We start from the raw sequence: 17,247 nt of genomic DNA, 5'->3' as shown, positions 1-17,247 counted from the left end.
TCCCCACCCCCGTAGGCCTAAAGCACCCAGCTAGCTTGTCTAAGCTCACACGTCCTCCTAGCGCTCCACCCCCACCCCCACCCCCCGCAGCTGTCCCTGATCCCTTTCTGCTCCATGGCCCAGGGCCACACTGCAGTCGGTAGCGGGTGGACTGGTAGCCCAGCGGACTGGAGTCTACTGGCTGGAGAGGATTCAAGTCCCCAGTCTGCTGCTGCGCCCAGGCCCAGCGGGCTCCAGCCTCCAGAGAACAGGTTGCGTCCTGGAAAACCAGGTGGCAGTTTCCGCCACCCCCCCACCCCCTGCCAGGGGACAAACAGGCAAGCTCTCAGCCCAGGGCGGCTCCATACTCAGTTTCCCCATGGAAGCAGGCGGCTATTTGGGTGGTGGCGACGTGGGATCCGCCAGCGCCACAGTGGGCTGGGGCGCGGCGGGTGGGAACGCGCACGGGGGTGGCGGCGAATGGCACGCAGCCGGTCTTCGTACCCCCAACCTGCGAGGCCCGAGCCACCGCGTCCAGGGCGGCCTGCCCCCCCACGCCCCGCATCGCGGGAGCCACCTAGGGCGCCCCCAGCTCCAGGCCCCGTGATTGGGGCGCCAGGGTCCGGCGAAACTGCGGCTAAGCCCACCGCCAGCGCTCTCTGTGGGGGTTGTCCCAGCCCCCAGCGCCCCTGGCACCGCAGGCGAGGTGCGGGGTGCGGCGCAGGCCGGGAGTGGAGATCGGCGGGAATGCGGGAGCAGGTCTCCGGGGACGCGCGCAGGTGTGCCCCACGCCCCCCACACACACCCCACTCACCTGCACTCATCGCGCTGGCCTCTGGGTAGCGGCCGTCCCGGCGCCCCCCGCCCCGGCCCGCAGACGCCGAGCCCGCGCTTCCGCTGTCAGTCGGTCCGCGGGTCCGTGCGCCCGCCGCCGGGCTCCGCACAGCGTGCGAGCGTCCTGCATCCTGCCGCAGCCCGGGCACAGGCCCCGCCCCGTCCCGCCCCAGGCCCTGCCCCTCCAGCAGCGGTTACGCCCCTGACAGCCTTCGCAGGGCATCCTGGGAAGTGTAGGCACCACGCCAATGGCGCTCCGCCTGGACGGCCCGCCCGTGGGGCCGCTGGACTACAAATCCCAGCAGGCGCCGCATCCGGCGCATGCGCAGCAGGCCTGTGCTCGCACCCATCGCTCTGTATCTCTGCAGAGCTGTCACTGCTGCTGGGTGGCGGCCGCTCCCGGGTCCAGGGCGCCTCCAGCGGGCGGCAGAGTGAGAAGCGGGCTCTTGCAACTGGCGGGAGGTGCAGGAGCCCTTGAGACCTTTTGTATCACCTCCTTCACTCTGCATTTACGGAAAGAGAGACTGAGGCCCGGCAGGTTTTGCGACCGCACACACCTGCTGGGGCTCCCTTTGGAGCTGCGGCCTAACCTGGGCAAAGGGCCGGGTGGGGATTGGCGGGCGGGGGGGGGGGGAGCAACTCACCCTACCGACTAGTTCCTGAGTGACGTCTGACGTCAGGCGCCCAGCGGTTCAGAGAGCATGCCCCGACTGTGGGTGGCCGTCAGGGTGCAGGCCCCCAGTATTTGCCTGGTGCTCGGGTTGGGTCCGGGAGGGTCAGAATCGGATCCTGGCACAGCTGTGTTGCTCCCTGACTTAGGGCATCCTCTGTCGAAGGATGGGGGGCAGTGAGGAGCTGCCCTTCCCACCTGCGGTGCCCCATGCCTGCTCTCAGGGGCCCTCCGGGGCCCTCTGCTTCAAGACATAAGGCACCCCTACTAGAGGGACTCCTGCCATGCCCAGCAGGGTGACAAGCCCCCACCCTCTGAAGGAGCCACACTGTGTGCCCGCAGACATAGGGTTTCTCTGGTTCATAGGCACTGTGAGGGGTTCCCCTGCTGTCCATCTCCACTGGGACAAACAGCCTTCCCTTTCTTCCCTGGAACGGTGGGTGGATTTGATCTCATGGCCAATGATTAACCTCCCGGGCCTAACCAGCTGCAGCTCACAAGTTCCTGAGCTGTGAAGGAACTCACTCCTGATCTGCAAAGCCCCACCTTACAGCAGTTTCCAGTGTCCTCATGACTGGGTGCCCAGGGCAGGAAGGTGCCAGTGGCCATCTGTGAGTGGTGACTGCTAGGTCTCCCTGAACACAGACTTCTCAGCTGACATCTCTGAGCCAGTGATACCCCAACATGGGAGCTGGGAAGTCAAGGTGGCCACCCCCACTACAGCCTGATTCCTCCTGGGCCCCGAAAGGCTCCTGACTCACCACCCTCATAGCCTCACTCTTGATCAAGCAGGGACTGAGTGCAGGTCCACTCTGGCTGTACTTCCAAGGCAGGTCTGTTTGTCCTTCTGACAGCCGTGGCACTTTCAGTAGTCGTCACCCGCACACAGTTCACAAGTGTCTGTGCTTGGTGGGCCAGCTGTCCCTGCATCTGGGAGGGTTGGAAGTGCCTTGGCCTGGTCAGGGCCCCTTGGGTCTCAGAGTTTCAGCCTGGCTTTCCCACTCAGCTGACCTTCCCAAGCAGTCTGGGTCTCATCCTTGGCTCCGAGCAGACTCAAATCCCTGGAGATCTTTTCTCTGTTGATCCTGATGTGACCTGTCAGCCCAGTGTGAGGATTGGGGTCTTCCTGGCCCTGTGCTGTCATCCATACAGAAAGCTGTCATCCTGATGTTGATTACCAAGGACTTCCAGTCCTCCCCACTGTCAGCAGGCAAGGTGTGTCATCTGCGTACCACAGCAAGCCTTCCTCCCATCCTGATGCCGCACTCATCGAGTCTGGCTCCTCCTCCTTCCAGCTTGCTCCGCATTCAGACTGGCCCAGTATGCTGAGAGTGAGTACACAGCCCAACCGCCTACCTCTCCTGCTCTTAAACCCTGCAGCGTGCTCTTGTTCTGCTCCCACGGCTGCCTCTTGATCCGTGGACACGTTCCACATGAGCACAAGGAGGTGTTCCAGGATCCCCACTTGTCTCCATGGCGCCCCTGTTTGCTGTGGTCCACAGTTGGATGGCTCTGCCAAGTGCGTGAACCACAAGCTTCTTTCTGGTACTCTGCTGGCAGGCCTGCACCGTCGACATCAGTGCCCGCGTGAGTGTCACTGGTTTAGGTCCACATGGTGGCTGGTGGGCCAGTGCAGCTCCCCGAAGGCCTCCCTCCCCCTCATGCACCTTCCATTTTGTCCAGTGGGATGTTCTCCTCCGGCGGTGAATCCCGCCTAATGGTGTGTCTTGCAGCACTTGGAGACTTAAAATCCTCACCACTGGACCCCTCGGGTCACATCATGATCAATGTGGACAAGATTAACAATGGCAGGGATTTCATCTCGCTTGGGTCCACAATCAATGCTCAGGGAAGCCACAGTCAAGGGTTCAAGGACAGATGCATGTGGAGAATTCTCTGCACAGACCTCTCTAAGTGCTGTGAGGTCAGACTGCTCTTCTGAGGACTTGGGGGTGCCTGAGCCGTGGTGTCGTCAGTCACCTCCTCTGTGGCGTCTGAACGTTGCCTGTGGACTCAGGAAGACCGAAGAATCGATGAGTGTTTGAATGGCATTGCTCGTGAAGAATATTGGAAATGCCAAGGGCTACCAGAAGGACAGACAGATCTGTGTTGGAGAAGCACAACCAGAGAGCTCCTTAGAAGAGAGGATGGGGAGACTGTACCTCAGGTCCTTTGGACGTGTCATCAGGAGAGACCAGTCCCTGGAGAAGGACGTCACGCTTGGTGAAGTGGAGGGCAGTGCAGGAGAGGACGGGCCTTGATGAGCTGGATGGACCCTGGACGTGACAGTGACTGTGATTGGGGCCGGCGGGGCGGGATTCCGCCCCATATAAAGCAGGATTTCTTAAAAAGAAAAAAAGGAGAATTGCTGTGAGTTCAAACCGGCTTGACAGCATCTGCCACTTGTGACAGAAGGGCCCTGGTGGCTCTCTGTGTCAGGCACTTGGCAGCTCACCAAGAGGCCAAGTGGTGGCTCAAGGGAGAACCGTGTGGCAGTCTGCGCCAAGGGGGATGGCCAGGTCTCCAGGCTCTGCAGGGCAGTAGGTCTGGTCTGAGTGTATGTGGCTGGACCCCTGGATGGAGTGGATCACGCGGCTTTCCTGCTTCCCTTTCCCGTGGATGAATGAGGGAGGGGCCCCGGGAGCCCAGGCCCTGGGCTGGGTGCGCAGACTAGGACTGCAGTCTCCTGGATGTCCGCCAGAGGGCAGTAGCGGGACAGGACTCCCTTGACTCTCAGGACACAGCCTTGGGAGGACAGGGAGCAATCTGAGGTCCTGTAGAGGTGGGGAAACTGAGTCCCAGGGAGAGGCCTGCTTGTTGGGCAGTCATCCATGCCCCAGCACTCTGCCGGAGGGCAGAGCTTTTTATCCGGCCCTCAATGGGCAGGTCTCCAGGAGGCATAGCTCGGGCCGCTGCCCAGCATGGACGGGGCTCCCAGTGCCAGCCTCAGCCTTCCCCTGCAGGTCCCTGTGCTGCGGTGCAGAAGGCCAGCACTCACGTGGTCCCCCAAGGGTAACCCACTGGGCCTCCAGGGCTTCGTGGGTTCCCCCCACACACACACACACACTGACTGTGCTCCCTCTCCTCCACCTATCAATGTGCCACTGTGGGGCTGGATGTGGCATCACTGGCAGTTCATGTGCCAGCGAGGTCGCCCGCCAAGGCACACTTGTTTCAGCGGAGCTTCCCGACTCAGAACCAACTACTGAGCAGGACTGAGGATTCCCTGTGTCTGACACTGCGCCAGGAGGTGACCCCCTCGGGCAGGGCAGGGGGCCTCCAGAACAGCTGAGAGGTGCCTGCTCCCTGAACCCACCATGGTGACCCATGGGTGGGTTGGGGGAAGCTCCCCAGATCTTGATTTGCCAACGGAGCAGGACTCCGCGTAAGAAGAAACCAGCTGCAAACACCCAGGAGTGATGGGCATGGAGTGAGCCAAGTGAGAGTCGTGGGCGGTCTGGTACCGTCAACATTTCAACGCAACCCACCGAACTGGCTCTCATGGGCATTAGGGAGCTGAGATGGCCCCATGGGGGCATTTTCTTTTCTCTTCTTTTTGAAACCATTTTAGCGGGGGCTCATAGAGCTCTTATCACATGCATCCATCCATCCATTGTGTCAAGTGCATTTGTATTCGTTGCCATCATCATTTTCTTTTTAAAAAAATACTTTTATTGGGGCTCTCACATCTCTCATCACAATCCATACATTCCTCCAGTGTGTCGAGCACATTTGCACATGTGCCGCCATCATCATTTTCAAAGCATTTTATTTTCCACTTGAGCCCCTGATATCAGCTCCCCATTTCTTCCCCCTCCCTCCCCTGCCCGCCCTCCCTCATGAGCCCTTGATAAGTTAAAAATTATTATTTTCATATCTTACATCATCCTTTGTCACCCCTCACCCACTTTCTCGTTCTTCATCCCCTGGGAGGGGGTTCTAGGTTGATCCTTGTGATTGAATCCTCCTTTCTCCCCCCAGCCTCCCCTAATCCTCCTGGTATCTCTACTCTCTTTGTTGGCCCTGAGGGGTTAATCTATCCTGGATTCCCTGTGTTTCGAGCTCTTATCTGTAGCAGTGTGCATTCTCTGGTCTAATCCGATTTGTAAGGTAGAATTGAGGTCATGATAGTGGGGTGAAGGATACACAAAAGAGCTAGAGGAAAGTTGTGTTTCATCGGTGCTATACTGCACCCTGACTAGTTCATGTCTTCCCTGTGACCCCTCTATGAGGGGACATTCAGTTGTCTACAGATGGGCATTGGGTCTCCCCACTCCATGCACTCCCCTTCATTCACATTGGGTATGATTTTATTCTGGGTCTTAGATGCCTGATACCTGATCCCATTGCCACCTCATGATCACACAGGCTGCTGTGCTTCTTCCATGTGGGTTTTGTTGCTTCTGAGCTAGATGGCTACTTGTTTATCTTCAAGGCTTTAAGACCCCAGACTCCATATCTTTTGATAGCTGGGCACTATCAGCTTTCGTCACCACATTTGCTTATGCACCCACTTTGTCTTCAGCAATCATGTCAGGAAGGTGAGCATCACAGAATGCCAGGCTATTAGAACAGTGTTCTTGCATTGAAGGAGCACTTGAGTAGAGACCCAATGTCCATCTGCTACCTTGAGACTTATCATACATGTGGGTAGATCTATTTCCCCATTGTCATATAAATATGTCCAAATATGCACATGCCTGTATTTAAACCTCTGTAAATGCCTGGTGTGGGCATTTTTAAGCAGATAGTCCAAGAGCTGACCATGCCCAGGGGTGACAAACCTGAGAGGAATGTGTGGCACTCACTCTCCAGGAAGGTCATCTCAGGCACATCTCGGGGTCGACACTGTGTGTGACGGGCTAGTATCTTACTGCTTCCAGGGAAGTCCAGTGCATGCAACTCTTTGTGCTCCAAGTGCCGGAGCAGGTTGATGTACGAGCTGAAGAATTCCATCAATTTTCTCCGTCTGAAATGGACCAGCCATGCAGGTAGGGTGCCTTGACCCTCACAGCAATTGGAAGGTGGAAGCTGGACTCAAAGAGGAAGGACCGGTCAATGGAAAAAAAGCGAAGCCGGAGGCTGCCTGATGGAATTTGGCAAGATGTCTTCGTGGCACATGCCCCCTTTCAAGGTTAAAAATGGTGACCACATTGGTAGACATTGTCGGGTGGAACACCGAGGAGCCACGTTGCCTGTGTCCATGGGAGAGAGGCTGGAGAATCTGCATCCACAGCCCACACAGAACCAGCAGCCGACTGGGGACGGACATCTGTCACTGCTCAGATGTCAAGTTCAGGCTGAAGTTGAAGAAAATGGAAACAAGTCTCGAAGAGCCCTGTGGGGTTAATAAGGTTGTGGTTAATTGAAGGGCAAAGAGATAAATGGCTCAGCAAACCTTGCCTTTCTGTCTCTTGCTCTCTGATGATCGGACCAGTATGTGGCTACCTTAGCTACCCTGTTTCCCCTAAAGTAAGACAGTGTCTTATATTAATTTTTGCTCCCAAAGATGCGCTAGGTCTTATTTTCAGAGGATATCTTATTTTTACATGAAGAAGAATATGGTATTGTTTTATTAAAAGAGACCTCGCACTTCCTGTCTGCTCCGGCTGCGCTGCAGCCAACAGTGAGCTGTGTGTCAGCGCCTGCTGCTACGGTCCAGAGTCCAGAGTTACAGTAGCTTTGGGGGGCCTTATTTGGGTGGATGTCTTATTTTGGGGAGTGCCTTATATTTCAGCAAGAGGCAAAACTGTAAGTAGGTTTTATTTGGGGGGGATGTCTTACTTTTGGGGAAACATGGTAGTTCTCTGGCTCAACTTGTGAGCTACACTACCTGTGGGACAGCCAACTCATAGACTGTGTCACTGTAGTTTGAGGTTCCTTCAAGACCTGCTTCACCACACTGCTGGTGTGTGCATTGCTTGAGCTGGGGACTGTTGGACCCTGTCATCTGGCTGACTGTTGGTGACTTGCCCTGCTGTTTCCTGCTTGTGGCCGGAATGCCTGCATTGCTTACAGAAGACTCAGCTGTCTGCTTCCTTGACTTGCACCCAGCAGCCCTCGTGAGTTGAAGAACTGCCAGTATATTAACTGTCTTGTGGAAGTGAGTTGAACTGAGCTCCCTGTACTGCTGTGTGGACTAATTAGCTGTTTATTTCCTTATATATATATGTGTGTGTATATATATATATTCATAAATTTCCTGGTTTTGTTTCTCTAGAGAACCCTGTCTGACACAGTCAAGTACAACATGAATCCATCGCACCTGGATCTCGAGAACTTCTCAGGAACGGACTTGACGCATTGAACGCCTGTGACAGGAGACCTGGTGAGCTGTGGGAGGACATCAAGGCCCTCATTTGAGGTGAAAGCCAAAGGTCATCAAAAAAGGAGGAAAAAGAGAAGAGATCACGGTGATGTCAGAAGAGACTCCAAAGCTGCTCATAATCGTAGTCAATAACACAAAATGGAAGAAAGGATGGAGACAAGGAGCCAAACAGAAAACTTCAGCTTAAGAGGACAAAGTCAAGTATTGCAATGAAATGTGCTAAAAGCTGGGACTAAACCGAAAAGGGAAGGACACACTCAGCATATCCCAAGCTTAAAGAACTGCGCGGGGGGGGGGGGGGGGGGGAAATTTCAAATCTTGCATCACGATGTTGAAAGAGTCTACGGGCACAATATTGAACGATGCAGGAAGCATTGAACGAAGATGGAAAGAGTACCCAGAGTCACCGAACCAGAAAGAACTAGTTGACATCCGTCTCAGGAGGGAGCCTGTGAGCAGGAACCAAGGGGGCTGAAGGAAGACATTCAAGCTGCACTGAGACTAGGACATCGGACGGAGACCAGCTGAAGTGTTTCAGCAGCTGAAAAGCACTGGGAGCACCCACTCGCCGTCTGTCAGGGAATTTGAAAGACGCCTGGCCAACTGACTGGAGGAGATCCATACTTGTACCCTGTGCCAGTCCAGATAGACTAGAGAAACAAATCCATGGACACTCATATGGGTATAAGGAAGAGCTTTCTATACAAGAGCAGTTGGATATTAAGAAAACATCTCAGCCCAATATGTCTGATACCAGTCTATAAAGTCCTCTTCAGACTCATGAAACACATGCAGTGATGCCGAATACAGGATGCTCTCAGGCAAGTGGGTGGTAAGTCTTGTGGATCCAGTGGTGGTGTAAGCATCTCAGCGCTGGCAGGGGTCTCCATGTGGCTTTTCCAGCTCCCAGGGCTCTGATTGCATCAGGGCAGGTCCATGTGGCTTCTCCTCAGGGATGTCTCACAGGAAGTGAGTTGAGAGAGTGTCTCCAACCTCCCAGAAGGAATATCAGAGTTCCCAGAATCCTCAGGAGATCATGCTCACACAGAGGCCTCATTGGCTAGGACCGGATTGACAGGCTAGACTCCCTTTTACACTCTTAATCCTTAAATTGATGCCAGATTATGTAACTACCACACACACACACACACCCAGAGGGAGGGGGGAAATAAAAAGAAAGGGAGCCCCATGAAATGGGGAAATGGTAGACCAATAAAATTGATGTCACATGCAGGTGACATTTTGCTGAAGATCATCCAACAGTGGGGATACAGAAACCTAATGGAAACACAAGCGAGACTCAGAAAAGGACATGGAATGAGGGATTCATTGCCCATGCCTGATGGATCCTGGCTGAAAGCGAAGAATCTTGGAAGACATGTGCTTGTGTTCTATTGTGAGATCACTACGTGGGTCATAACAAACCAAGGACAGCCTTGCAAAGAATGACAATCCCCAGATCACCTCACTGTGCTCATGCAGAGACGGGCGTTCACGTAGTTTCAAAGGTGTGTGTCAGGTTGGTGTCCCTTCCCCATATTCATGTAATCTGCATGCCAAGCAAATCGTCAGAGATTCTGGCTTCTACGAAGAAGAGTGTGGTATCAGGATGGGAGGAAGGCTTATTCACAAGCTGCGGTGTGCAGATGATACAACCTTGCCTGCTGAAGGAGAGGAGGCCTTGAAGCTTGTGCTGATGATCAAGGATCGCAGCACCGTCAAGAGGACCCCGATCCTCCCCACTGCACCCACAGGTCACGTTGCGGTAGATGGAAAGCAGGTTGACGTGGCCGAGGATGTTGCCTTGCTTGGCTCCACAGTCAGTGCTCCTGGGAGCAGCCGTCAGGAGACCCACAGTGCCCTGCACTGGGAAAACCTGTGGCACGAAGTCTCTTTCAAGAGTTGCAAAGCAAGGATGTGGCTTTGAGCACTGAGGTGCCCCTGACCCCAGCCTTGGTGGTTTCCGTTGGAAAGTTGGGACGTTGACTAAGGAAGACCAAAGGAGCATGGATGCGCTGGAACCATGGTGCCGAGGAGAATGCGGAAAGCGCCACGCACTGACAGGAGAACAAACCGCCCTGATCTGGAAGGAGTACAGCCAGGGTGTTTCTTGAAGGGAAGGACAGCGAGGCTCCATCTCACGGTGTCATCAATGTTGTCAGGAGAGAGCAGTCCCCTGGAGAAGGACACCATGCTGGGTAAAGTGGAGGGCAGGGAAAGAGAAAGGCCCTCGGTGAGGTGGACAGACACGGTGTCTGCAAGACTGGGCTCAGGCACGGGAACTGGGCATCGGGTTGCTCGGAGTTGACCCTGCAGGGCAGGCCGCTAACACGACAAGTTCATTCTGCTGCTTTATCGTGATCACTGTGTCAGATTTGTGGTCCACACAGACGTCTGGTGATGAGCTGCCACTTTAATGATGGTGGAGAGCCCCGGGGAACATTTGTGGCTCCCCAAAGTGACGGGTGTGAACACCGCACTCTCCCATTGCACATGGGCTGGGCTGGGGGATGGGGAGCCCTGATGGGCCCTGTGAGTCAGCCGTTTGAAACCACAAGCTGCTCTGCTCCCGGGAAGAGTGGCCGGCTCAGGACCCCACCGGGCAGTCCAGCCTCTCCAATGGGGTCACCCTGTCCGGACTGACTCAGCAGCTGTGGGTTTGGTTTGGGTTTTGTGTCACCTTCTAAAAAAACTTGTTTGTCTAATTCTCTCACGCCACTGCTCCACACACAGGTCCTTCTCAAGAGGGACTGATTCTGCAGCAGATACAAATCCTGCCACTCAGGGATATGCAAAGCTCCCCCAAAGGGGAGCCCCCTCCATGCTTTTCAGGACGAGGGCAAATGGAAGGAAGAGGACCCCAACTTCTCAATTTTCAGCAAGCGTCCTGCAAAGTCTGAACAAGATGGGGCCACACTTAGACAGTGGGCTCCCTTCTTAAGTGATCCTTGGGTCCCGAGCTGCAGGAAAGCCTGCGGAGAGAGGAGAGGACCCCCAGGCCAGGGAGGTTCACACCCAAGGGGATTGGGTCCCAGGAGCTTTGAGCCTCAACTGTCTCTGAGCCTGCAAAGAATTCCCCTTGACCCCCTGCACCCCAACCTCAGAGTCCAGGGACCCCATCAGTGACCTCACCTGGGTGCACCTTTGTGAGGTCACCTCTGGTGGCTGATCCCCTCAGTCTGCAAGGAACATGGCTCCCTCTGTCCACACAAGTGTGCACGCATGTCTCTGTGAGCCCACAAGTGTGGGTACTTGTGTGTGTGTTTTAGGGTACAAATGAGACCTTCCAAACCCCAAATGTAATGTAAGGGGAACATTTATGAACATAGACAGAGACACAGTGAGGAAGGCCACTAGTGGGAGGCAGTGGCACCCCAGGTTTGCAAAGGGCACAAGAAGGTCAAGGGCACCATCACCAGGTGTGGCTGACAGGCCGCAGCAGATCTCCACACAGTTGTCAGAGGTGGGGCCTCAGAGCCAGGAGGGGGGCCGGGACACGCAGGCTGAGGTACACAGGAGAGCTTCCAAGATTGGCTCAGAGCCTGCTGACCAAGATGGCCCTGACCATGGATCCCCAGGATGGTGACCTCCACCAAGGACACCCCCAGGAAAGCCCCCAAGGGAGACAGACCTCTCCTCCCTGGGCTGGTCAGTGGGTGGGGGGCTGCACTCTGCCGAGGACAGGACCCCGCTCACGCTTGACCCGTGGTCAGACGGAGTTCAGGGGAGGCTTAATCCCCATGAGGACCCTGCAGACGGGTGTGGGGCTCGCACTGTCGGCTGTCCGTAGCCTTCTGCAACCCCAGGTGCCTAGAATTCAAACTCTGGTCCACAGTGAGTATGTGTGGGGGTCCCATGTGTGCACATGCCAGGACACACAACTCAGGCCCTCCACACTGATTCACCTGTCTGCTCCCTGATGCCCAGAGGTTGGCCCAACACCTGTGATCCATTTCACAGGTAAGGACAGTGAGGCTCAGAGAGGCTGGGAATCTTGCCCTGAGGCACTCAGCTAGCCTCTCCCAGAGGATGGGGGAGGCATGTGTGTGTGCCTGTGTGTTTGGGTAGGCAGGCCCCAGCAATAGGTGCCCACCTGTCTGTGAGCAGGTATGTACAGGTGCTCAGTACAAGGAGCCTGGATGTCCAGCAGGGCCAGAGCCAGATCAGCCGGTCTGGCCGGGGGCTCTGTGCTCTGAGGACCCTGCATGGCTGCCTTGTTCCTGCGGGTGAGGGGGGGAAGAGTGGGCAAGAGTAGCAGAGGCTGCATGGACATCAGTTGGACTCCCAGGAGAGCCTGGTCTCAGGAAAACCACCTTCACCCCCACCCCTCACCCCACCCCTACTGCCACCTCACCTGCAGGGGTCAATGTCCCCCAGGCCCTCTCCACCAGTGCCCTGTGGGGGCTGGGCTATGGCTCACCTGTACCCTGGGGCCCCCAAGCCCCTGCAGGCCCAGGAGCCAATTGTCCCCACCCTGCCCGGGAATGGAGCTGCTGCTGATGGCTGATAAGGAGCAGGAAGGTCAGAGGAGACTCAGCCCCTTCCCGAGGGCGGGCCACTCACACAGCCAATAACAGGCACAGGCACAGAAGGCAGCTGGGAGGGCTGGGCGTCCAAGAACGCAGGAGCCTTTCTGCCCTGGCGGCTGCCCCAGGAGACCACCAGGACTGCGTTGGCTGTGCAGGTGAGGCCCACGAGATGGCCCCCTCCTGCCCTCCGACCCCAGCAGGGCCGTGTCCATTGATCCCCCACCCCGGCCCTGGTAAACGCTAACCTAGGCAGAGCTGGGTAAGCCAGGTGGGAGCCATTTCCAGTGGGACAGGTGGGTTGGCCCTGACACCCACCCATTGGAAGGCAGAGGGCATCATGGGTGGGAAGCAGGGAGGCCTGGCCCCTGCGACTGAGAAATGAATGGGGGGAGGGGCTTCGAGTGGGTGGGGCAGGGCAGCTGAGGCTGATGTTGGGGCACCATGGGGGGCGCAGGGTTCAGGAGGTAGCCTGTGGGTAAGTGCCCACTGCCTCCTCCATGCCCAGTGAGTCCACTTCTCTGGGCCTCAGTTTCCCCAGCTATAAGATGAAGCACTCAGAACTGTGTCCACACTTGGGTGGTCAGTGGCCAGATTTCATGGGGATGTTCCCAGGTGGAGGGCTCTATCCCACTATCCCTCCGAACCTGGACATCTGCAGAGGGCCCCCAGGGCGTGGGCGTCCAGCTGCCCAGGGGCACCCTCTCCTTCCCTCTGGGTCTTGTCAGGGAGGGGCGGTGGGAGGATTCAACCAGAGGTGGGGCTGGGGCCCTGGCCTTCAGGTGTCTGTCTCAGTTTCCTCACCGGGACCTGGCCCCAAGCAGCTGGGAGAGTGGAGCCTGTGGGCCCTGTCCCTTCCCCACACTGAGCCCCAGGCTCCCCTCCTCATTTTCAGGGACACAGCCTTACCATCAGGCAAAGGGGAGGCCCCTGGCCAAGCCACATCGGAAGTAGACCCAGGAGGTGGATGGGAGAGGGGGAGACTGGGTTGGCACCGGGCACGACCCTGCTGGCCACTTCCCATCCGTGGGCCTGGAGCGTCCTCTTACATCAGAAGCAGCCCTGTGCGTAAAGCACAGCATGGCTGCTCCCAGGTCAGCGGTTCAAACCCACTGCCAGCCGCCCCTCGGGAGAGAAGAGCCCGTCTGTGTCTGTGAAGACGCCCTGGCCACCCCGTGTCTTGCAGGGCCGCTGTGAGGGATGGGCCCCATGGCAGAGTCAGGGGATCTTTTCCTAACTGGCTTCATTGGTCAGGCCCATGGCAGAGCCACAGAGCCCGGGGAAGGCAACCCGGATGGAGCGCCCTCTGCCCTGCCTGGCTGCCCACCCCCCCAGATGTGCCTCCCACCCTCCAATTCCGAGTCGACTGTCCCCAGGCTTTGTGGGGCTGAGCCTTGTTTCCACGTGGTGGCAGGTGGCTGAGGGCGTCACGTTGGGCCCTGTAGAAAGAGCACATGGTGACCAGAGGCAGGACGTGTGGTGGCCCTGAAGCCACTCAAGACTCAGGGTCTCCAGCAAGTGCCAGAATGGGCCCACCCCCAGGGCCTTGGGGATGGCCCCGCAGAAGTAGACTGTCAGTCTTCCTTGTGACCTAGACCCCACCTTCCCCCCTGCACTCTCTCCTCCCTTCATGCTCACTTCCCCACGGCCGCTGAGTCCTGACTGACTGACGGTGACCTCACAGGACAGGGCAGCACTGCCCCTGGGTCACTCTTCATGGGAGCAGAAAGCCCGTCTTTCTCCCAAGGAGAGGCAGTGGGTGACTTGGCACGACTGAGCTTGCAATCCCAGCCTAGTGTGACCACTGCTCCGCTGGGCACCTTGGGGTTCCCTGTCATACTCAGATGGCTCATCACACCCTGACATAAGGCCTGGCTGGCTGTCCTTGTGGGCACAGACTGCCCCATCTCTCCCACGGGTGGCGGGGTTCAGACACCCTGCCTGAGGGCTGTAAGGAAGGAACCAGCACATCGTTCATGATTAGCTGAGCCTGCTTGTCCTCAGTCCACTTCCTGCCCCCCCGGCCCTCCCCAGACCTCAGGCCACACTGGTGGTCCTGCCAGGCCGGTAGCTGCTTGGAGGGCGCTGTGCTGGGTGGCCTGAGGGGCAGCTACTTGTGCTGCCCTGTGGCTTTCCCAGGCAATGTCCCCACTGTTTGCAGGGTCTGACCACACAGAGATGTGACTGGAGACTCGTGCTGGGGCCGACGGGGGTGGGCAAGGCTGTGTCCATGGTAAGGGACTTACCCGAGGGTCCTTCCTTGGCACCGAGACTGCCTGGAGGTGTTGCTTGTTCTGTGCTGGGTGTCACACTTCATTTGGATGTCCTTCAGTTTTTTAAAATCATTTTATCCGTGGCTCTTACAGCTCTATGTCAAGCACATTTGTAGAAAGGCTGCCGTCATCTGTTCCAAAACATTTTCTTTCTACTTGAACCCTTGCTATCAGCTCCTTATATTTTCCCTCCCACCCTTGTGAACCCTTGATAAATGATTACTATTTTCGGATCCCACACCGTCAGCTGTCTCCCTGCACCCATGTCCCTGTTGTTGGTCACCTTGGGTGGGTGGGTGCGATACGTCGATTGCTGCGATGAGTTCCCCCTTCTCCTCCCACCTATCCCCCTGATGGCATTGCTACTCCCATTACTGTTCCTGAGGGGTTCATCGGTCCTGGATTCCATGTGTGCAGGGCTCTTCATGGTGTGGCTGGTTGAGAGCCTTCTGCTTTTGCGCTGCCCCTTGGGCCGTAGGACACACACGGCGTCCTTCCCAGGGACCTGTCTCTCCTGGTGACACGCCCAAAGTACGTGAGACGCGGCCTCTTCACCCTCGCTTCTGGTCGTACTTCCTGCAAGAGGTGTTTCTTCCGAGTTCTGTGCCGGCTCCGTCCTCCAGATGGGTCCATTTCTCTCAGTCCTCCTGAGCCTCTACCCAGCACCCCCGGGCCTCTGAGGGACAGAACCCCACAGCTGGGTCAGCAATGGAACCCTTCACGTGGCCTCTCTGCACGTCAACGCCTCAGAGAGCTCTACGGCACAGCTTTAAGGAGCCCCGTGGTGGTGTACCGGTTAGGCCCAGGGCTGCTCCTCCAGAGGTCAGCAGTTCTGAACCACCGGCCACGGCGCCAGAGGAGGACGAGGGTTTCCGCTTCTGTAAGAAGTTACAGTCGTGGAACCCACGGGGCGGTTCCACCCTGTCCTCCGAGGGGGCTGGGCACTGGCATCGACTCGACGGCCGGGAGTTTGGAGGTGTTTAAAATGCGCTGTTGAGTGAGGCTTGACTGGGGGGCTCCAGGAAGTAAAGTCCTAGACGGCCGGTCTCCTCTCCGTTCATCTCGATGCTGCCCTGGGTGCCGTGGTAAGGATACCTGTGTCCAAGAAGCTGATGGGGAAAGGCCATGACCACCCACCCCTACTTTTCTATGAACTTGAAAAATCTCTCTGTGTGTATGTTTGTGTCTGCCGCACCTTTTGGAACAGTGATTCTCGACCTTCCTGACGCCGAAGTTCCTCATGGTGTGGTGACCCCCTAACTATAAAATTATTTTCATTGCTACTTCATCACTGTCATTTTGCAGCTGTTATGAATCAGGTGACCCCTGTGAAAGGGGCTGTTCTCGGGAAGGTGACAGCCTTGGGAGGGAAGGGATGGGACATGGGTGCCCCTCCGTACTGCAAGGTGGCCATGAGTTGGAATGGACCCCATGGTGGTGGGTTTTGGTTTTTCTCATGTACTTTGGACACAATGTCAGGGGCAACCAGCTCCTCCTTGGGGAAAGGCGTGATGCTTGGTGAAGTGGGGGGAGGGGCGGTGAAGGCCAGGAAGGCCCAGGAGATGGACTGACACCCCGGGGCTGCAACAGTGAGCCCAAGAGTGGGCACCGTCATGAGGGAGCCCAGATCTGTTGTCCATCTGGTCATTGGGGTGAAAGGGCTCGACGGCACCTAGCCATAGCAGGACACCCTCCGTGCCCGTGACAAGGGTACATGTGTGCCTCTACACTGGGTCTCTGTGTCCCTGTGCCCCTCACCAGGGATCCCTCCCACCCTCCACAGGCTGCCACTGAGTGGTGGCTCCAGTCCGGTGTGCATCTGGGAACGCTGGTTTCAGCATTTCTCACCTGCCACCCCACGGGCTGCACTCGATCAGCGGGGCCCAGAGCTCAGCTGCCTGGTTCTGCCATAACAAATACCATGTGTGGGTGCCCGCAGGTCTGAGCGCAGCTGACCTTGCGGTTAATAGCCTAACATGTGGCCTGGAGAAAGATGGCAGCCCGGTGTTGCGTCTGGTACAGGGCTCCCCGTCGCACATGGGGACCCAGGATGCAGAATGGACCGAGGGTCAGGAGGACAGAGGACAGTAGCAGCCATTCTCTGTGCCGCTCTGTGCCCGCCCGGTAGCGCAGTCCTCACCCCACATGCCGGGCACGCCCCAGGCAGTTCTCACCAAGCCCTCTGCCCCTGTCTCACCAAGGTCCCCAGCAGGCCTTATCGCTGTGGATATTGATCTTTGTCGCCCAGCAGGGTGTGGAGCTGGGTGAATTCTTTGACACCTGGGTGCTGGCGGAGGTGCTGCTGTCATCTACAGCTGCCCAGGTCAGCTGCTTGTACACCTGCCAGCCCTGAGGTCCCAGGGAGCCCCAGGAACCAGCAGCCAAAGGGTACAGGTGCTGAAAATCACCTCAGTTAGATGCAGGGGGCCGGGCCCTCAGCATCCCTGGCTTTAAATGTGGCTGGGTTATCTGTCTGGGAGCCTGAGGGTCCCACTCGGCCTAGGCCAAGTTCAGGGGCGAGGGGCCGAGTCTGATCTTGCACGGCCCTTCCTCTTTGGAGTTGCCAGTCTCTTTGAAGGGGGTTGCGTTAGTCTGGGTGGACCAGAGAAACAAATCCAGGGAGACTCATCTGTGTAT

At 57.1% G+C, this 17,247-nt stretch overlaps 1 protein-coding gene across 1 annotated transcript in view; it reads left to right on the top strand.

The window, feature by feature from the left end:
• The first annotated feature begins 1,061 nt into the window (after window positions 1-1,061).
• SH3TC1 (SH3 domain and tetratricopeptide repeats 1) overlaps window positions 1,062-17,247 on the top strand; it is a 51,276-nt gene continuing 35,090 nt past the window's right edge. Inside the window, exons 1-3 of the mRNA XM_075543615.1 lie at window positions 1,062-1,244; window positions 2,986-3,070; window positions 16,812-16,933. Coding sequence (XP_075399730.1) covers window positions 1,062-1,244; window positions 2,986-3,070; window positions 16,812-16,933 — 390 coding nt within the window. The remainder of the gene's footprint in view (window positions 1,245-2,985; window positions 3,071-16,811; window positions 16,934-17,247) is intronic.

This window comes from Tenrec ecaudatus, chromosome 3 (genome assembly GCF_050624435.1).
Source record: "Tenrec ecaudatus isolate mTenEca1 chromosome 3, mTenEca1.hap1, whole genome shotgun sequence".
Classification (NCBI taxonomy): Eukaryota; Metazoa; Chordata; class Mammalia; order Afrosoricida; family Tenrecidae; genus Tenrec; species Tenrec ecaudatus.
This window is presented reverse-complemented; position numbering and strand designations above follow the sequence as displayed.